The sequence below is a fragment of the Belonocnema kinseyi genome, chromosome 1 (genome assembly GCF_010883055.1).
Source record: "Belonocnema kinseyi isolate 2016_QV_RU_SX_M_011 chromosome 1, B_treatae_v1, whole genome shotgun sequence".
NCBI lineage: Eukaryota > Metazoa > Arthropoda > Insecta > Hymenoptera > Cynipidae > Belonocnema > Belonocnema kinseyi.
In genome coordinates, this window is record NC_046657.1 from 114,047,822 (window position 1) to 114,070,487 (window position 22,666).

General features: G+C 34.4%; 1 protein-coding gene across 1 annotated transcript in view; it reads left to right on the top strand.

The window, feature by feature from the left end:
- LOC117171754 overlaps nt 1–22,666 on the top strand; it is a 64,431-nt gene that overhangs the window by 21,992 nt on the left and 19,773 nt on the right. The window contains exons 2-3 of the mRNA XM_033359358.1: nt 7,925–8,000; nt 8,182–8,330. Of these exons, the coding sequence (XP_033215249.1) occupies nt 8,325–8,330 (6 nt within the window). The 5' untranslated portion in view covers nt 7,925–8,000; nt 8,182–8,324. The remainder of the gene's footprint in view (nt 1–7,924; nt 8,001–8,181; nt 8,331–22,666) is intronic.

The following is a 22,666-nucleotide window of genomic DNA, read 5'->3' on the forward strand; positions in this document are numbered from 1 at the left end:
TTATTTTTAAAACTAAAAATGTAAGTTTATTCTTGAATATTGATGTGGTCCCCTTCAAAGTAATTCCCATTGACTGCCACGCACTTATTCCAGCGCTTGATCCGGCTCTCAAAACATTTTTGAAACTTAATTTTCGGTATGCCCATCAGTGCCGTTTTCGATGTTTGTATTATCTCCGATCGGCTGCTAAAACGCATTCCGCGTAGTGGTTTTTTCAGTCGGTCGAACAAAAAAAAGTCACAGGGAGCTAAATCTGGCGAATTTGATGGCTGCAGAATTGTATTAGTTGAGTTTTTGGTGAGAAACTCACGGATAATGATGGCATTGTGCGATGGTGCATTGTCATGGTGTAAAATACAAGATTTGTTTTTCCAAAGATCCTTTCTTTTAGAGCGAATTGCTTCACGCAGACGCCTCATTACACCTAAATAATGCTCTTTATTGACGGTCTGCTTTTCTGGCAAAAATTCTTGGTGTACAATACCGTTGTAATCCATGAAAACCGTGAGCATTACCTTCTTTTTCGACTGAAAACGACGTGGTTTTTTCGGCCTTGGCTCATCGGGGAGTCGCCATTCACTCGCCTGATGTTGGGATTGAGTGTCGTACTCATAAACCCACGTCTCGTCACCAGTAATGATGCGTTTGATGAATGCTGGGTCCGTTTCAATCTTAGAAAGCATGTCTTGAGCGATATCGACACGATTTTTTTTTTGCATGAAATTCAGATCTTTTGGTACTAATTTTACAGTAACACGACGCAATCCAAAATCACTTACGATAATGTCTTGAACAGATCCATAAGCAATGTTTAAGTCATCTGCCAACTCTCGAATTGTTAACTTACGATTTTCAGCCAACATTTTTTGTACTTTATCAATGTTTTCATCGGTTTTTGATGTCGACGGCCTAGCACTGCGATCATCATCATGTATGGACTGACTTCCATTGGTAAAGCGTTCATGCCACTGATACGCAGCTGTTTTTTTTAGAGCATCTGAAAATCCTTAATTCAAAAATTCCAGAATAATGAACTTCTCGACAGTTTACAATATTATCGAATTTGACAATTCCCAAATAATAAAATACCAGGCGGAATACTATCTAATTATGAAATATACAAACTATAAAATTCCCGAATTGCACAAATTGAGAAAATAGTTTTTTAATCAATATTAGTTACTTATCAAAAATACAATAATGAAATATTTGTATGAAAGAAACTTTGTTCAATGTTTAATTTGTTTAATAATTGTTTTAATTTGAAATAACAATAATTGTATAAAAATATTATATGTAAATAAATTTAAAAACACGTAAGCTTCGAACCAAACAATCTTTGCAGGATTCAATCCAGACTGTTTTTATGCGAATTTTAATATTATTTTATTTTAATAAAATTTTGTTTTTGTGAACGTTTTTTGTAATTTACCAAAATACAATGCAGATTTTCAAACAACATTTTTTATCCAAAAATATATTTGTTGAATTATTTTTATTTTAAATTAAAACTAAAAAATTTTTAAACTTTAAACATTAAAAAAGTTTTTTCTTTGATATAAAGATTTTCAAATTAAAATTAAAATTATTTCTTGCAAAAAAGATCCTACTCCTTCTTGACTCCATTGGGAATCGAACCACAAAATTTCTGATTTTCAGTGAGGTGCTTTTCCAATTAAGCTATCAGAGGAATCAGAATAAGAACTCAGCATTTTATAAAATAAATAAATCAGAAGTTTTGAGGTTCGATTCCCAATGGAGTGAAGAAGGAGTAGGATCTTTTTTCAAGAAATAATTTTAATTTTAATTTGAAAAAATTATTTTCCATCTAGTCTGATTAAGACATTAAGCATGTTCTGTTATTGAAGATTCTTACCTTGATCGATATTGTGGATTTTCTGCCCTCATGCTTCCAAGGGTTGTCTACTGCCGGTAAGGTAACATTCACTGATAATATCACAGATTCATTTTAATTTAAATATTTTATTATTCTATTTAAAGAAATATTTGTTAAAAAAAATTTTTTTAATTGTTTAAATTAGGGAGTTTTCTAGTCCGGATGTTTTATAATTCGGAGATTTTCTGTCGGGAATTCTCAAATTCGGTAATGTTATAAATTGTCGAGAGTTTTCCAATCTGGGACTTTAATATTTCGACACTGTTATAATTTCGGGAATGTTTACACTGACGGGAATTTTAGTTTTCGAAAAGGCGACTGAAAAATCCCGAAAAATAAAATTCCCGACACTGTAAAATTCGTAAATTGCAAAATTACCAAATAATCAAATTCTCAAAGCCTAAAAAGCATCCCCTGCGTATCAACAATATGCTAAAACACTTGCGGGAAAAATACAGAAGGCGGTAGTCCTTGGGTCGCTCCGTGTTCTTAGGGTGCATGAGGCTTTTGCTGGATCGTCGTATTGATTCCGTTACAGACTGTAACCACCTATCTCATGGTCATGAAACGTGGTTGTGGCTGAAATTTTACCGCGGTTTCGCTCGGAGCGGGTGCAATTTTCCAGATTAGCACCCTCTCCCGGCGAAATCATGCGGTTGTCCATATGACTAATTTTTAATCTGGATGAAAAATTGTGTTGGAAAATGTGCATAGTATTAAAAAAAATACAAAAAAGTTCTGAAAAATCAAATTTTTAATTAATAAAAAAATGAATTAATTAAATAAATTTCTATATAAATCGGTGCTTAATTGAATCCTGCAAAGTTTGTTTAAAAAACGGTATTATGTAGGTTCGAAGAGAATTTAGGTAGAACATTTTTTCCTTTCAAAGCGCACGTGTTTTTAAATTTATTTTTCAATACAATTTTTATAAAATTATTATTCGGGTGCCGAAGATTTCATTTTTCGGGATTTTTCAGTTATCCCTTTCAAAATTTTTTCAGTGGTCCCATATTTTTATACCTCCTCTTAAAACTATGTAATTTTTCAAAATAAAAAGTCAACATTTAATTTCGAAATCACCAAAAGCATCAATTTTCTTTTAAATTATTTCGAATCTTTTGAAATTATTTCTGAAGTTTAAAATTTTTTTTTTAATTGATAAAATCAGTTAATTTTTATAATTTTGTAAATCTTTTGAAATATTTTGAAATATTTTTAAACATTCTCTTTGAGTTATGTACTTTTTCGAAATAAAAAATCGTTTTAAAACTTCCAGATTTCTCGATTAATGTTTTTTTATGAAAAACAGAATCCATGAGTGACAGAACGAAATCGGAAACAATGAGAGTCAATTTATTCAGGAACAAGCACTTGAAACGAAAATGACCTTGAGCGAACCTTAAATATATATTTTTTTATTTTGACAAAAATCAGGCGTTATTTTCTCACAAAAGAAGTAATTTCTGGGGGTGCAGAATTATCAAAAAAATAAATAAAACTTGAAAAAGCACTCCTTATTTTCAATACTCTTACTTTCAAATTTACCTAAAGTTTACGATTTGAATCGTTTTAAAATAATGATTTAAGGAAGTATTAAGTATTAAGTATTTGAGTATTAATAGACGTTCATTTCTAATCCTGCAACTTTATACGATTTTAATTTGTAGCTAAATAATTTCAAATGTTTTAATCTAAAATTATCGAACATTTTCAATTTAAAAATTCTTACATATTTAAGTAGCTTTAAATTTCTAATTTTTCAGTATACTGAAGACTACAAATTTAAAATGTCTCCACTATTAACGCTTTAAATATTTTTGAAATTACTGTTCTGTAGACTGAATAGCACTTATTCTTTTATTGATAAATCACAACCAAAATTGTTAAAAAAGGTTTTCAAGCGAGTTTTAAAACGCTCAAAAAAGGTCATAGGTTTTTTGGTTCAATATATATTATACGACCTCAATTTTAAAATTTTAAAATTACAATTGTCAAAAATAAATAAAATCTTTTAATTAATTTATATTTAAAACAAAAAACCTGTGAATTCAAGAAATATTTCAAAAAGAAAACTGAAAGCTGAGGATGGACTTTCAAAAGAAGCGACTAAGTTAGAAAGTGACTCGCTGGCTTGCAAATAAGCATGGAAAATTGTTTATTTTCCCATGTTTATCGTTTAAATTTAAACTTATTCGCGTTGTAGCAATTTCGAATAACAGAATAGGTTATTTTTGACCTAACCATTAACTTAACGAAAATCCTGCAAATTCAAACAATAAGCCTGTATTCTTAAATGAGGCAAATTTTAACGTTAAAATTAAAGTTCTTAAACGAAGGGTTTAAAAATTTTAAAATTTTACAATGAGTGTTTTGTAAATTGTATTTCTCTCATAAAAGAGCATAAATAGTTTTTAAATTTTCGGAAGTTTACATTTTTTTACATACCTAGAGGTCAAAAAATTTACCTAATGTTTTCGGATTTCAATAAAATTTTCTGAGAGAAAATCACCCCCGTTTACCAGTGACTGAAATACATTAGGAAAAATCGTCAAGACCAGGGGCGAACTGGGGGAAAAGGGCCCCCCAGGCGTTTGAGAAAAAGGGCCCCGAAATTGCAACCACAGCCAGCCATATTAGGTATTTCCACTTTGAACACGCGCACGTGTATTTTTGAAAGTAACCATTTATACTTTTGTTAGCATATAATATTCCAACGAATCATTTCAGCGAATATTTATGTCGGAAGAAATATTTATATCTTATACCCTGTTTTTCTCACGTCGCCTCGGCCGACAAATAGAATTTGTTACGAGATGAGAGAGATCCTGTATCGACGGAATGCTTAAGGAGATGCCATCGCTACTGCCAAGGACATTCGACTACGCAGTCATAATATGTACACTCGTATGACTTACAGAGTTGAAATCTGGCAACATTGGGCAACATTGATCGCGCCTCGCGATGTTGCCAGATTGCGGTAGTCAACGTTCAGAAGCGCAAGTTTCTTGATCAATTTTTTTTTTTCATGCATATGCAGGAACAAAATGGTTAATATTATTTTTGGACCTCAATTTTGAAATACTTGGGTTTCATTTAAAAAGTTATCAGTAATATCTTAATGGTGGTTACTTAGATATGACTCAGTAAAGAGATCAAAAACGCTATCCCTCATAAGAAGCAACGTTAAATATGAGCCCCATGTAATGGAGGGGAAATAATCTTGTTTGATCCTCTGATTAAAGCACGTCACTCTGTTCAATTTTTTACTGAATAAATTCATTTTATTTCAATTCACACATTTACCTTTTTATTTCGAAATTTCTTACATCGGATTAGTTGTCGGTGTAAGGCGCACATACGCAAAGGTGCACACTTCAATCAATAGCTAACTTCACTTCGTATATTGCTGAGGGGAAAACAAGGGACCAACTGCATAGGATTCAGTTCATTTTTGCCCTATTCTGATAATATATTTGTAAAAGATAATTTTTTCTATATAAGTGTATTTGAAAAATAGTTTTTATTTTGTAATTACTATTTAATGAAATGATAGAATTATAATAATGATTATTAATTACAAAGATATTACAGAAATAAAGTTTTGTTTCATGCATATGATACATTGTTTTCCCCTCAGCTTCTAACAAAGTGAAGTTAGCTGATGGTTGAAGTGAAAATACCTAATTGGATAACTGAGTACGCGAGAATGCAGTATATTTGATATTTGTGCGCGCGTTGAACGAAGTAGTCTTTTGGACAGTGGCATCAGAACGCAAATATCTCTAGCATGTGCAGTACGCTGGGGGCGGCACCTATTTCAGTAGCCAATGGGAAGTTTTCGGGAATTTTTAAATGCGCAAATTTGCACTTTATTATTTTTAAGCAGAATTACAATAAGGAAAATAAAATGATGATGCTTAATAAAAGAAAAATATTTTATATAACCGATATTCAAGAGTAATTTTGATTTTTCATAAGTATTTAACGATAATTTGACTATTGTAAATGTGATACGGCAAGTAGATTGTTTTTTGTTTCAGAAGACAACACATCACAAATTTTATTGTGGCTGCAGACAAAATCCTCAATAAATGTTTCATTTTAGATGTTATTTTATAACATTTATGTATTATTATTTAAACCCTGAGTAATACCCCAATTTTCCAGCCGCGAAAAATTAATTCGAATTTGAATTCTGCTGAGAAATAATAGTGCTTATATCCGCATTTAAAAGTTACTGCCAACTTCCCATTGGCTACTGAAATAGGTACCGCCCCCAGCATACTGCGCATACCAGAGATATCCTCGTTCTGGCACCACTGCTTTTGGAACATTGATAACGCGCGAGTTTTAAATCAAACATTTTTCCTCGTTTACAGAATATTTGCCGGGGGCCCTACGGGCGGGGTCCACGGGGAATTTGCACGATTGCCTAGTGGCCCAGACCGCCCCTGACCAAGACCAACAAATAAAAATTGGATGTACAGCGAGTTTTTCAATTTTTAATTGCGATTATCTTTATAACTTGTGACTTCAAAAATTTTCATACAAATTTTTATTTATTAATGTTGTACGAAAAAATCGATAAGATGCAGGTGTCGAAATTATAATTACAGCAAATTTTCTGTACTTCTACAGGGACGACTGAAATATCCTAAAAAATCAATTTCCCGAACAGTTTACAATATTACCGAATTTGAAAATTCCCAAATAATTAATCCCACGAAATAAAATTGTTTCATAATCAATATTATTTAATCATTAAAAATACGATAATAAAATATTTTTATTAAGTAAATCTTTGTTTAATATTTAATGTGTAAAAAAATTATTGTTTTAATTTAAAATTAAAATAATTATACAAAAATTGTATAGACAAATTAATGCAAGAAAAAACACGTGTGCTTAAACGAAAAAAAATTTCTCCCTAAATTTTCTTCGAACCTAATAACATTTCCAAACAAACTTTTCAGTTTCAAAGCAGCACTAACCCAGTGGGTAAAAAGTTTGGCGACATTTTTACGACATCGTTAGGACATCTTTACGACATCCTATGTCCATGTCGTTTCGGTGTCTTTGCGATATCGCAAAGACATCTTCAGATCATACGACTTATTTACGATATCGTAAAGACACCTTAACGGCATGGATATAGGACGTCGTAAAGTTGTCGCAAATATGTCGTAGCGATCGCGTAAAGACGTCGCCAAACTTTGTGCCCAGTGGGAATTTTTCTCGATGTATCTTTTAATTTTCTTAACTAGTAATTCGATTTTTCGGTAGGTTTTTTGTAATAAAAAAAATTATACATGTCAAGCCTTTGTAACTTCAAAAAATATTTCTACTGTTTTGCCGTTATACTTTACGAAGAATGAGAAAACCAAAGTTCGACTTCTCTGGGAGTACTGGAAAGTACTGGCGTGACGTCATAAAAATTACTGCTATGAGAGTGGTGGTGAGGGTGAAAAGCACTGTTATAGTGATGCCAACGTAGACAAAATTATTATTTGGAACTTTGTGATTGACTGTCGAACGAAAAATGTGTCATTTTTTTCTGTGTCGTTTTTCGTGACGTAATTTATAGCGGAATTACTGAATTTGAAAGCTTATTAACTACTGCTAAAAAAAGATGCACTTGATGCCGCCTTAAGGCCCATGTAAATGGCATATTTTATTTTTAAAATTTTTTAACGCTGCGCTGCAAAAAAAAGCATTGCAATTACTCCGTGAGTTTCTTATGAAAAATTTAACGGAGAATCCGAATTTCAACAATTTAAAAGTTGATCTTGCTTTTTTTGAGTTTTTTTAAGAAGGAACCAAAGGTGGACTAATTGGGGTCTTTAACGGTACTTTGTAAAGGCTCCTTTCGGTTCCTTCGGTCCGCCATGGGCTTTAAGAATCATCATCAGAGATAAAAAAGTTTGTACGATTACATTACACTCTCATGAATGAGAATGTTAAAATACCACTGTAACTTTAGTATATGTATATAATTTAATATCCATAATTTAAATATATTTTCAGGTATTCCTTATATTCCCCAATATTCCTTAGGGAATATATTCCTGGTACAAGAAAAATCAGAATGGTCAATTCCCAGGTATTTGTTTTTAAAAGATATTCAATTACATAAGAAAGTTAATAATTTTTTATAACGATTTATATAATTGAATCGTTAAAGAAAAAAAATAATAATATGCAAAGCACTTGTGGTGAAAAATAATTAATTTCAAATTTTTAAGAAAATAAAGGTTCGTTCTATGTTGTCGGTATTATTTTAGCAAATATGCTGGTCCACAGCGTTCAGACATGTTGGATTTCTCCCATCCGTTGCTATAATGCTGGTCATCCTGATTCATCCCTGGTCACTGCTCACTACTGATTTCCTATAAAAACATGTCAATGGTTCCGGGCATATCATGAGATGAAGGTAAATAATATTTCAATCAATTCTAATGAGACACAAATTATTTTGATTTATAATTTCATTAAAATAGGGAGATTTTCTCATTCGTCGTGTGTATGACTGTACAGTCGACCCTTTTTCAGAGATTTTAACGAATTTAGGTATCCCCTTTTTACTGTTTCAATTGTCAGTCGTGCGTTTTTGCTGTAAAAAACGGTTACAAAAGCAACCCCCTACCCTTTTAATGATTGAAGTCATCTTTACATCCGTTATATGCCCTCTTTTTAAACTTGGTAACTGTTATAACACAACATAACCTGCAACCTAAAATCAAAACATAAGCGTTGCATTATTTTTTATATTTATTTTATAACTATATTTTATACCTGATGATTAAAATACAGATCATTACTTTAAAAAAACTACATTATTAAGTATGAAGATAAAGTAATAGCTATTTGATAAACTAACGCATAATTATCGAGAACCTTCGAATAAATGTGAAATATTTTGTTATGACACCATCCATTAGGTAGGGTAGGGTGGGGCGAGATGAGCATAGCTTTCCTTTTCACGTCGGTATTTAAAATCTGCTAATTCATTGCTTGAAAGTTAAGCTATGTCCCGCCCCATGCTGGGGCGGGATGAGCCAGGCATCGGGGCGAGATGGGTCACTTAATTAAATGACTTATAATGTATTATTTGAAATTAAGAGTCTTGTTAAGTTTGAGCATTTAAAAATGATAACATATATTGCACATAGCTTTCCAAAATTGAACGGAAAATTTAAAGTATTTAACTTAAAAATGATGTAATCGTTAATCCTTACCTCTACCGTAACTAACACTTCAAAGAGTAAATAGAAAAATGAATTATATCCACATATCTTTTAATTATTCTATTATAGAAATAAATATAGCAATTTTTCGACTTGACCATGTACATTATCTCAGTAAAAGATAAATTCTACAATACGTAAACGCCCAAATACTAGACTGGTCTACTACAATTACTGCATGACACTGAATTTCATGTATATTGAGATATTAAACAGTTTTTTAAACGTCTGCCGTATTTTTAAACCACATCAATGTTTTTCTTATTTTTATAGAATTTTACGTGTTTTAAAACAAATTTATTTAAGAGATACACCAGAAAAACAGTGCTCCCCTACCGAAGGAAGTCTCTGAGTTTTCTTTAGCGAAATAGCTTGGCCCATTTGAGTCTATAAACAAAGTCGATTTGAAACAAAATAGTCTCGGAGATAGTTTGAGAGATTTGGGTCCTTTTCAAGATCCTTTTAGTGGTCGTTTTAAGAGTGGTGCGACGGTAATATAATGTTCCTTTTGTATTCGTCACGTACCGGGCGGGCAGAGTTATTTGCAGTAGTTGGTCGTGGCTAATCCGATCTCCCTTTTTAAATTCCTCTTCAAATTATTAACACTTTTCTTTAATTATGCTTTTTTTCATTATACTTATTTATAATTATAACTTATATACTGATACACAATTTTCTAGTTAAATTCAAAAATGTTGTCTTTTTTGGCGTATCTCATTCCATTTACGAGAGACGTTCTATTAATTCCAATTTTAAGCATTAAAAAAAAAGTTAGATATCTGAAGTCATCGAAACTCGTAGATTCCGAATTATTATGTTTTATGCTGTTAACTATGGAATTTAAAAAATCTACTTTTACATCTTAATCCGAAAGCTTAACAAAGGATCCTTGAGTGTCGGCTACTCTCTAGAGATAGCCTCTCTGCTTGTTATTTATGATCGTATTCTTATTTCAATTTCGGAAAGGATATTTTAAAGACTTTAGACCATTTAAACGAGTTTCCTGGATCTTTAAAAATATCTACCTGAGTGCCTGCGGAGAATTTCTCTAAGCTTCTTTGACCTAAAGAATTTTTAGTATATACTCAAAGATTCTTTTCGGTAGGGTCTCTCTGCTGGCTGACAGCAACTCATATTATTTCATTATACCTATAAAAGTGCTGCTATCATACTTTTTCTGAGAATTTTTGTCGACAAGATTAGTTTTTCATACGTCTACACCATAATTAACACTCTGCACAATCTGATAATATAAAACATTGCATCCTAACCTACTGACTGCTACACTAAGAGGTTAGATTAATGCACAGGAAGAGGTGGCTCATTCCGCCCCATATGACATTTTTTAGTCAAATCAAAATTTCACCTATTTCGGTTTTACAATTATATATAAATCTGTTAAAAACTTAAGGTCTAATAAATAAGCTATCTAAATAACCACTGGAAAAACATCTATTATGTGTTTCTTCGTAATTCTTGAACCTTCTAAACAAATGCAAAATAGCAGAATACAGGTCTTAAAATTTGTACTTTCGTTTTTTACTAGATTTATTCAACATTAAACGAAACATTTTCGAAAAAGAAGTTTGATAATGTTTTTCCTGATATTAATACAAAAAACATTTTCAAAATAAATGATAACCTACGAGAAAATTAAGTGACTCATCTTACCCCCTATGCTCATCTCGCCCCACCCTACCCTAGTTTCACTTCAACCACCAGCTAACATCACTTCGTTGAGTGCTAAGGGAAAAAATGGACCAAATTCATGGTAATAAAATGATAATTGTTATTATTCATTACAAAGATATTACAAAAATAAAGTTCTGTCCCATGCATTTGGTCCATTGTTTTCCCCTCAGCACTCAAAGAAATGAAGTTAGCTGGTGGTTTAAGGGAAAGTACCAATGCCCCTAATACGCCTGTTATATTAACATATATTAACAATAAATCTTATAGTGAATAATTTATTTTAGACATTCATATAATGTTTTTGATTAAAGTGATTTTATATTACTGCTGATTTTTTATTAACATTGCCACAATAAGTTTAAGATACCCAATACTGTGTGTGCCAGGTGGCGCTGCTGCAGAGCTCGGCATTAATTGTTGAAAAATGTAATTCAAGTATTTTCAGAAGAAATGACATGTATTTAATTTGTATTTGAAATATACAGTTAAAGGTTTTGTGAATTATCCAATGTAATTGACCCAACACTCGTATGTGCTTTGTATTGTCTGCTAATTTATTTCAATTACACAGCCAAAGTAATGTTAATTACAGTGAACCCGAGAGACGGCCCCCAGGGTTTGTTCTTCCGAGATTTGACGCGTCGCAGCGGTGAGTTGTGAGAGGAGCTGCGGGAGGAGGTGCGCGGTGCTCACTCACACTTGACAGTTTACATTCGGAGTGGACCTTTATCTGGGGAGTTAGGTCCAAGATGAGCCCCAAAACCGGCACTCTGGGTTTCACTGTACTTCTAAGTTAGTTTGACGAGAAGAATGAAGAGGGCAGGGTGGGGGTGGTGGGCTGCGCTGTATACTTATGTATTGAATGAGGCTACGATGGAGCAATGCACTCTACGACAATTAGGGGTGCATAGTAGACTACATGGCTTAAGTGGGTGGCCACTAGATCTATGCGGTACATATAGAGATGCGCATTGATGATGTACGATACTTGTGGATTCGCAGTCGACTTCTCAGGTACACACGGATGCGCAGTGTACTTATGTAGTAAGTGGGGTTACGTTGTGGAGTTATATGATACCGAAGGTTGCACAGTAGGCTTATATGGCACATAAGGGTGCGAGTACAGTTCCATGTTACACAGGCGCCGCAGTAGAGTTCCTTGACATGTAACTGCACAATGCACTTCTACGACACTTTTAGGCTCGCAGTAGACTTATGAATCATATGAGGGAGTCAGTACAGGTCCGTGGTACTGAGGCTGCAAAATATAGTGTGTAACACATGAAGCTGCGCAGTTAACTTCCACGGCGCTTAAATGTGCACAGTATAATTATGCAACACACGCGGGTGTGCAGTAGAGTTCCTAGATACTCTGGCTGTGCAGTAGGGGTTTTCAAGACATGCGGCTGGACAGTGTAGTTCTACGACATTTTCAGATGCACAGTAGACTAACGGCGACGGCGATATTTTAAGCTCAGTTTAAAAGGCGACACCGCGAATGGATATATGATTGATACGCAGGCACACGGCATTATCTGCAATTTAATTAGTTTTCTTTTTTTTTGAAAACTATGTGCTTCTTTACTTTTAAACATAAATGCCACATACTTACCTGGAATTTCGAAAATAGTGAGTTAAACTGACACCTTAAGACTGCGTTATGAAGGACTGATATAATAAAAATAGCAGACGTTTCCACCGTTGTATTGGAACCGCAATCTTTTGTGTCTCCACGCACACTGGCGATCCAAGCGGCTGCAACCCTGCCAATGAAAAGGCACTGAAACGACACTGATCAATGCCGTTCCAGTGCTGCTCATTTTAAGCTACTCAGATTCCGGTTTTAAATTCCAGTAGGAGTTTTCTTTATACCTGCTACTAGGCTACCAAGTAGACTAGCTGAAAAGCATTAAAAATAAAAAATTTTGAAATTATCTATGAGAAGGTCAGAAGTTCAGAATCTACGGGTTTCGATTATTTCAGATATCTAACTTTTTCTTTTAAACGTTTAAAATTTGAATGAATATAACGTACCTCATAAGTGGAATGAGATACGGCAAAACAATCAACATTTTTTAATTCGACTCCAAAATAGTAATTAGTATGTAAGTTATAATGATAAATATGTATAATGAGAAAATTCATAAATTAAACAAAAGTGTTAATAATTTGAAGAAAATTCTAAAAAGGGAGTCGGGTTGGTGACGCCCGGTACATGGCGAATACAATAGGACCATTGTATGACCGTCGCATCATTTCTCAGTGCCGTTTAGGTGCCGCAATCAGCACAAACAGACATTGAAACAGCTCTGGCGTTCCAGTGCCGTTCGTCAGTGCCTTTTCATCAGCAGGGAAGTGTAAGTGGCCGTCCCTATGAGGCAGATATGGATGCGCAGTACAAGATCATGATATTATAAATACACAGTAGAGTTATTTATCACATGCGGATGCACAGTTCAGTTATGCGACGGCGCATTGCAGTTCTGCGGCACTTACGGATGTATAGCAGATTTATAAGATACGTACGGGTGCTCGGTACAGTGCTTTATTATTTGGGCTGTGCTGGAGAGTTATTCAGCAAACGGAGCTACGCAGGGGACTTCTAATATACCTACGGATGCGCAGGAGGCTCATATAGAGCATTCATATAAATCCATAAAAATATAAGATGGCGGAACCTCTAAGCGAATAACAGTACAGGCATAGCCCTATAGTTTGTACATATTCCTGAAGGTTTTAAAAACTTTTTTTTGTTGAAAATATAGATTTAATTTTTGGCAAAATTGTATGCAGAACATAAGTTATAATTATAAATCATACTATCTCTGGAGACATCATTCAAATCGAGCCGGCAGGTGGCCTGAAAGGGGCCAGGCTTTTTCGCCAGAGAATATTCTGATATTTTCTTTTAGTAGGGTACATCCAAAAAATCGAAAATTTTGATCTGCAGGCTCTGAAAGATTAACATTGTAGTGAAAATTTCAGTGCAGTCCTGTCGCGATGACTGTAGGGAATGTATTTTCATACTTTATTCAATCCCGCAGTTCTTAAACCATAAATTACTTAAAAACATATAAAAGTTTAAAATCCTATATATTTCATGAAGCTGATTTTGTGGTAAAGGTGAAGTGCAAGAATTTTAATGGTACATTTCTTCACCTGAGTGAGGTAAGTATAATATTAGTATATTTTAAGTAATGAGTTAGTGTTTTCAGTTATTATTTGCTATTAATATAAACATTAATGTTAAAGAATATTACTGTGAATCATGTAATTTGTATAATTTTTGTTTTCAAGTTCCATGGCTGATGTAAAATGCATTGGCAGCTTTTTAAAATTTTAAGTTTAGGAATTTTTAGAATGCAAGAGCTAACCTGCCGCAGAATTAGATGATTTGTGTGATATCAGGTGATTGCATTAAAACGCTGCAGGGTTGCATTCTTTTTGCCACTTAAATTGAGATCCATAAAAACAAATTTTCTATGAAAAATTACGAAAAGGTACGACTACAAATCTTTAAGAAAGTCGAGATTTTTCGTGACGCAAAAAACCAAAGCCCTGTCTGAAATACATTGTAAATTCTTAAAATTTTCGATACAAACTTCTTAAAATTGCATGTGAATTTGAAGAAAAAAAATAATGAAAAACATTGAAACTATTTTAACCAGGATTGAAATGAAAAGTAGCTTTTCATGTTTTCATCTTGTTTCTTTACATTACATTTTTACTGTGTGCAGTACCGGCAGTATCTAAGTCTAACCACAAAATCTTAATAAGCTGTTATCCCCAGCTGAAAATGTACAGGAACCTCGGAGTCTCCTGGACATGAACTTGTGCAGGTTATTTTGACAGATCTTATACAGGAATTTGACGAAGGAACTGTACGTGAGCCTGCAAAGGAGACGGTTTACAAGCCAACCTTTGAATGCTTCTGTACAGGTTCCTTCAGAGAGTGATTTCAGACGCGTGCTCATGTTCGGAAACTTGTTCAGTATCCTTTACGTGAGTCTGCATAGGAACTAATCCGCGAGAGTTTGCTAGTGGCTTGTATTTCGATAATAAGTTCAATCTTCAAAGCAATAAAAGGAAAGAAACTTTTTAACTGTAAGCAGCATGAGTAATGGAACTGTGCAGGAACTGCACAGGAACCTATAATCGATCGTTTAAAGGTTTCTTTGTCGGTGCAAGTTCCATTGCAATATCGTGTAGGTACAGTTTATTTGGCCAAATTCCTGTACAGAAACCGTCAAGATTACCTATGCAGGTTCGTGTCCAGGATCCTCCAAGGTCCCTGTACAGGAATTTTTAGCTGATCGCATTTTATAACAATGGAATTTGATGACAAGAATTCCCTGCGGATGAAAACGCACTGAAAAAGCAAAGAAAACGCACTGGTCAGTGCGTAGTCAGTGTTGTTTCTTCAGCACTACCTGTACCGCTAGTTTTCTCTACTGGGTTCTCCTTTAAGTGTCCATTTACATTTTTAAACGGCTATTTTCACCCAATAAATCTAGTCTCTGAAGTCTTTGAAAAGGTGTTTTAGTAGTGTATACTATGGTGTTAGTGAAAATCGGCGCACCCATGCCAATGCGACCTGGCTACCAAGTAGACCAGCTGAAAGGGATTAAAAATCAAAATTTATAATTTGTAAAATTTTGAAATTAACTACGAGAAGGTTAGAAATTCAGAATCTACGGGTTACGATTATTTCAGACATTTAAATTTTTCGTTTGAATGTTTAAAATTGGATTGAAAATAACGTAGGTATCTCCTAAATGGAATGAGATACGCAAAAACATACAAAATTTGTTAATTCAACTTCAAAGTAGTATACTAGTATATAAATTATAATTATGTACAATGAGAACACTCATAAATTAAACAAAAGTGTTAATAATTTGAAGCAAATTCTAAAACGGGAGACAGTTTGATTGCGGTCAGGTACTGTAAATAACTCTGCCCGACCAGTACGTGACGAATACAATAGGAACATTATATGACCGTCCCATAACTTCTCAGTGCACTGGGTGCAGTTGTGCAGTGCCGTTCGCCAGTGGATTTTCAGTGCTTTTTCAACGGCAGGGTTATAACAAAGTCATGATTAACAGGAATACCACTTCATGTTAATCTTCATATTACAATAGGATCTGTCGCATCGGGACTCGTCGCATCGAAATCCTCGCCGGGAAGCAGACCCCACTCATAAACTCCACGTGACGGAACTCAGTGCTGTAAGCATGAAAATTGACCGGCCTATAACGGCCCGTCAAATGTTAGATCCTTGTACATCTTGAGATACGGCACTACCAGGACGTGTAGCTAAAATTTGTTTCTGCGACTTGTCTGATCGAAAGTGTAGATCCGGTCCGTCCCGATTCGACGAGTCCTACTGTAATAGAAAATAATAACTAAAACATTATTTATAACTAATAATACACTAATGTTATACTAACCTCTCTCAGAAGCAGAGACGTACCATTAAACTCCTTGTACTTCAACTTTACCACAAAAACAGCGTCATAAAATGTACAAGCTTCCAAACTTTTATAATATATGCTTTCAAATAACTTAGGATTTAAGAATTGTGGGGTTGAATAAAACAGGCTTGCCCACTTGGGGGAAATTTCGTCGATGTTGCTCAAATACCAGATGAGATTTTAACACCAACACCGACCTCTACTCATTTAACTTCACGAGAGTGACCACCCCTGAAGCTTCTGGACCTCAGAAGAGGAAAGTGGAGGTGGAACCGGAACATGTGGCGACCCTGCCGATGAAAAAGCACTGAAAACGCACTGGCGAACTATACTGGGCCGCCAGTGCGTTTTTCAGTGGCTGTTTGTGCCGATTTTCAGCACCTAAATCGCACTGAGAAGTGACAGGACGGTCATATAATGTTCCTATTGTATTCGTCACGTACTGGTTGGGCAGAGTTATTTACAGTACCTGGCCGCAACCAAACCGTATCCCGTTTTAGAATTTTCTTCAAATTATTAACTCTTGTTTAATTTATGAATTTTCTCATCATACATATTTATAATTATGACTTATATACTAATATACTCCTTTGAAGTTGAATTCAAAAATTTTGTCTGTTTTGGCGTATCCCATTTCATTTACGAGAAACGTTGTATTAATTCCAATTTTAAATATTTAGAAACAAAGTTAGATATATGAAATCATCGAAACCCGTAGATTCCGAATTATTATGTTGAATTATTATGCCGTTTACGAGATACGTTGTATCCACTCCAGTTTTAAACATCCAAAAGAAAAAGTTAGATATCTGAAATAATCGAAAGCCGTAGATTCTGAATTTCTAATCTTCTCGTAGTTAATTTCAAAATTTTACAAATTTAAAAATTTTATTTTTAATCCTTTTCAGCTGGTCTACTTGGTAGTCTAGTCGCATTGGCATAGGCACACCGATTTTCACTAACACTATAGTATACACTACTAACACACCTTTTCAAAGACCTCACAGACTAGTTTTATTGGGTGAAAATACCCAGTGAGCACACTTGGCGTAAAGTCATCCTAAAGATGTCTTTTTGTGCATGTTCTTAGGCTTTTACAAAAAGACGTCATGAGGTCGTAATAAAGACGTCCATAAAGTATATCTTAAAGGTGTTATGGGTACGGCTTAAGGATGTCTTTAAAAGGTCCTATGTCTGGCATTTCGTCGTCTTAAGGATGTCTTGAAAGGATATCCAGAGGACAATGTCGTAAGGATGTCCTAGGACATCTTTAAAGCGTCTTGTATAAGAACATTATTATTCAAATTCAACCCAAATTTAAAGTATTTCTATATTTTTCTCTCACAAGTCTTGAATGCTGGAATGCTCTGAAATATTACAAAAAACCAATTGAGACTTAATTTTTCAAATTTATTTTTTAAAGTTCAACTTAGAAATATTTCGGCTATGAGATTTCTCTAAGTTTTATTGTGGAAATGTGAACGAAACCAAAAACATCCTCTAGAGTAGGCCTGAAACTGTTCTAAAACTTGAAAAACTGTTTGATCATAAATCTGTAAATTACACGGAGATATCATAAAGTCATCATAAAGACACCATGAAGACATTTCATGTGATTTCCGTTCAAAGTTTTAAGTTTAATGCGCATAGGAGTTCCACTAGGTCACGTGTGAAATATGAAATGCCAGAACCCTAAAATCCGTAAAGTGGTCTTTTTTAGGACAATGATGAGTCCCATACTAGGATTACCTGAAAAACTATAATATACGGGATACATTACGATTTGAATTAGGAAATTCTGCTAAATTAAAAGTATCAAATTTCTTTAATGAAGTATTTTTGACGACTGCCCTACCGATAGAAATCTCAGTATATATGCTAAAGATTCTTAAGGCTCTGAGAAGCTCTGAGAAATTCTCCGCAGGCACTCAGATATATTTAAAGGTCCAGGTAGCTCGTTTAAATCTTTTAAAGGCTTTAAAATGTCCTTTCCGAAATTGAAATAGATTGAAAAAGATCATAAATAACAAGCAGAGAGGCTGAAAATGAAATAAGAATTCGATCATAAATAACAAGCAGAGATGCTATATCAATAGAGTAGCCGACACTTAAGGGTCCTTTGTTAAGCTTTCGGATTAAAATTTAGAAGTAGATTTTTTAAATTTCAGAGTTAATAGCCTAAAACATAATAATTTGAAATCTACGGGTGTCAATGATTTCAGATATCTAAATTTTTTTTAAATGCTTAAAATTGGAATTAATACGTTTCTCGTAAATGGAATGAGATACGCCAAAAAAGACATTTTTTAATCCAACTAGAAAATTGTATATTAGTATATAATTTATAATTATAAAGAAGTATAATGAGAAAATTCATTAATTAAAAAAAAGTATTAATAAATTGAAGAGAAATTTAAAAAGGGAGAGTCGGATTAGCGACGGCCAACTACTGTGAATAACTCTGCCCGCCTGGTACGTGACGAATACAAAAGGAACATAATACACCACTCTTAAAAGGACCACTAAAAGGACCTTGAAAAGGACCCAAATCTCTCAGACTATCTCAGAGACTAAATCGTTTCAAATCGACTCTGCTTATAGTCTCAAATGGGCCAGGCTATTTCGCTAGAGAATAGTCAGAGATTTCTATCGGTAGGGTAGAGGCTTCATTCGATTCCTTCGGTCCACCAGAGAAAAAAGGGAGTGATGGGACAACTAACCCCGCGCTGGAGATATTAGGAACTAATCGACTTAGGACAGTTGCGGGGTCAAGTTAAATCTGAAATATGGAGAGATGCACAGGGCTGGTGAAAACAGAGGCAGAACTAACATAACCTAACATACAGATACCCGAGATACCAATAAATGCGCCAAAGTTTGAAATTTTGACCAGGATTGATAATAAATCAATTGTACACATTTTATAAATTTCGTATATATAACTTATTTATATTTTATACATCACTTTATTGTTATTTTCTAACTGCAATTTTTCATAATTACAGTTGCCTGTACTAAAACAATGTATCGAGGCGTCAGACGTTAATTAACTAAACTAAATTAAAAATGGGAAATAAATTTATTCTTATTATTCAATTCAAGAATTATATATATTCATGTGAATTATTTACATGCTAAAAACGAATAATTTAATGTTTTGAGATAAAGAAACTTATTCTTTGGCTGAGAACAATCAAATAAAATTCACATCTTTTCGGGACCCTTAAAATATTCTCTAAAGTGCCAACATAACTCTGCAAGTTAAATGTCTATAAATTTAACAAGGTTCATTTAAATTTCATTGATCATAAACTTCGCATTTTGAAACTTTCAAAGTAAAAGTTACAATATGAACCTTTCAACGACACATTGCTATATACGAGAAACGATCGATATCTGCGCCATCGACGGTAAAAAATGCAAGTTATAGGCCGCTTTTTGATGCATAATGTTTGATGATGCCTGAAGAAAATAAACAATGAAGTTGAAGCTCGAATAATATTTTATTCAAAAGACTAGATATATAGTTACTGTAAATAAAATGAAAATTAAAAAAAATATATGTAAGCGGTTGTGAGAAATGGAGGTTCTGTAAACCCTTAGGGAACACATTATGAATAAAGAAAGAAATAACAAGCAGAGAGGCTGAAATTGAAATAAGAATTAGATCATAAATAACAAGCAGAGAGGCTATATCTATATAGAGGTCGACACTCAAGGGTCCTTTGATAACCCTTCCGATTAAAGTTTAGAAATAGATTTTTTTAATTTTATAGTTAACAGCCTAATACATAATAATTCGGAATCTAGGGGTTTCGATGATTTCAGATATCTAACTTTTTTCCTAAATGTTTAAAATTGGAATTAATACAACGTTTCTCGTAAATGAAATGAGATACGCCAAAAAAGACAACATTTTTCAATTCAATTAGAAAATTGTATATTAGTATATAAGTTATAATTATAAATAAGTTTAATGAGAAAATTCATCAATTAAAAACAAAGTGTTAATAATTTGAAGAAAAATGTAGAAAGGAGAGTCGGGTTAGCGACGGCCAACTACTGTAAATAACTCTGTCCACCCAGTACGTGACGAATACAAAAGGAACATTTTATTACCGTCGCATTACTCTTAAAAGGACCTTGAAAAGGACCCAAATATCTCAGACTATCTCTGAGACTAAGTCATTCAAATCGAAGCTTAAAATAGTCTCAAACGAAATCACAACGAACAGACTCTCCTCGTGTATTTTTCGAAGCTCAAGCCAATATCTCTGGCTCTGACCGTGCTGTACCTGACAGCTCAGCTCAGCTGATCCTTCGCGATGTTACCCCACTCACCAACCATTCCCCCCACTTTGCTGAGATTCGATAACAGAGCCATCTAAAACAAGCAAGACAACTACTTTCCTAGCTCACCATCTTGTCTATTGGAGTCGACGGTGCCTGGTATTGCTCGTTGCTGCCAGGCCACACAGTCGCCATGACGTCCGTAAGTTTTCCTCAGGACATCCTTGATGTCAAGGACGTCCTGAGGACTACCTATGGACGTCCTCAGGATAATATCAAGGATGTCCTGAGGACAACCTACGGACGTACTCATAATTTTATAAAGGATCAAGGTGTGCCTAAACGAACTTTAGATGCTGGTGAGAAAATTATTGTATTGGTTTTGTGTAAAATCTGACATGGTCGGTTTTTATGAAATCTCCACGTTCTGAGACTCCCTGAGTCGGAAAAAACTATTTTTATGAAGCTGTCTTTCTGCAGTCTGTTGTGTTGTGTGTTTCGGCACACTTTTTTAGGACCCAAAAAGAAAGAACGAGTTCGTTAACCAGCCATTTGGGATACAAACTCAATGACTGAGCACATTTTCAAAATTTTCGAAACCATGTTTTTTTCAGATTTGGAAATTCTATTTACAGTTGTCCATACTACTTTGAAACACGAACAATTTATTCATATGACTTTTTTCAATAAAATCAAAATTGTTAGAGTTATAGCATTTTCAAAATCCTAAAAAACAAACGAAAATTAACATTTTAAGCCAAACAAGGCATGATATGAAAAAAAGTCAGGAGCGCTCAGAAACACAAACAATTCATTTCAACGACCCCGAAGTTCGACGAGAGCTCTTTACGTCACAAGTAGCAATGCTCAATCGCACATAAGGATGCGCATTAGACTTATAAGGAACATAAGCTTATACAGTACATGTTCCGTAATACTTAAGCTGCTGATTAGAGTTCTACAGCACATGCAGCCTCGCAGTGCAGTTCGACGATACTCATGGATGCACAGTAGACTTTGAGCAGGGAGCGGACGAGCACAGAATGAAGTCGCTTACGGAACCCAGGCTCGTTTCGCTCGGTGCGAAGAACCTTCGCATGGGTTGAAGTGGCAGAAGAGCTCTGCTTATGAGGGACATAAAGGTGCACAGTACATGTCCGTGATATTCTGGTTACGTAGTAGTTCTGCAGCACATACTGCCCTGTTCTGACCATATAACATCACTGTGCAGCCCGAGTAACACGGGCTTGTACTGCTCACTCGTATGGTCTTATAAGTCTAATCTGCATCCACAAATGTTGTAGAACTGCACTGCGCAAACGCATGCGCTGAAAAACTATACTGCGCAGGTATAGTACCACGGAACTGTACTGTGCGCCCTATGTGCCTTATATGTCGACTGGGCATCCGAAAATGTTGTAGAACCAGAGACGTAGAACTAGACTCCGCAATCGCATGTGCTGAATAAATTTAGTGCGCAGATATGCGGTATCTCCGGCCTATATCGCACGCCCTTATATGCCTTTTAAGTCTATTATGCATCCGTGAGTATCGTAGAACTGCGTAGCCGCATGCGGTAAAAACTCTATTGCGTATCTTAAGTACCACGGACATTACTGTACACTCTTATCCGTATGTATTATATGAGATTACAGCGCATTTCTAAGTGTCACAAAACTACATCGCGCAGCCCTTTTCCTATAAAAACTGTATTGCACAGTTTTCAGTATATTACAAGTATACTGCGAAGCCTTAAGAACCACATAAGTACACTGCGTAGCTCTATATACCGTAGAATTTGACTGCGCATTCCGTTTCTCGCTCTACTTGCTTTCCGCTTCACAACCCGTCCCATCACTCCAGCCCAATCTACTCTTCTCTACTCCAGTCCACTCCTATCTTGTAAAGAACATCTGGAGTACGTTTCTGGTAAGTTAATGCTGAAACTAATTCTGAACTAATTGAAATTACATTGACTGAGTAATTGAAATACATTAGTAATTGGACCTTGTGTATTCGTCGAAAAATACAAATCACATACAAGTAATTTGTATTTTAATTTA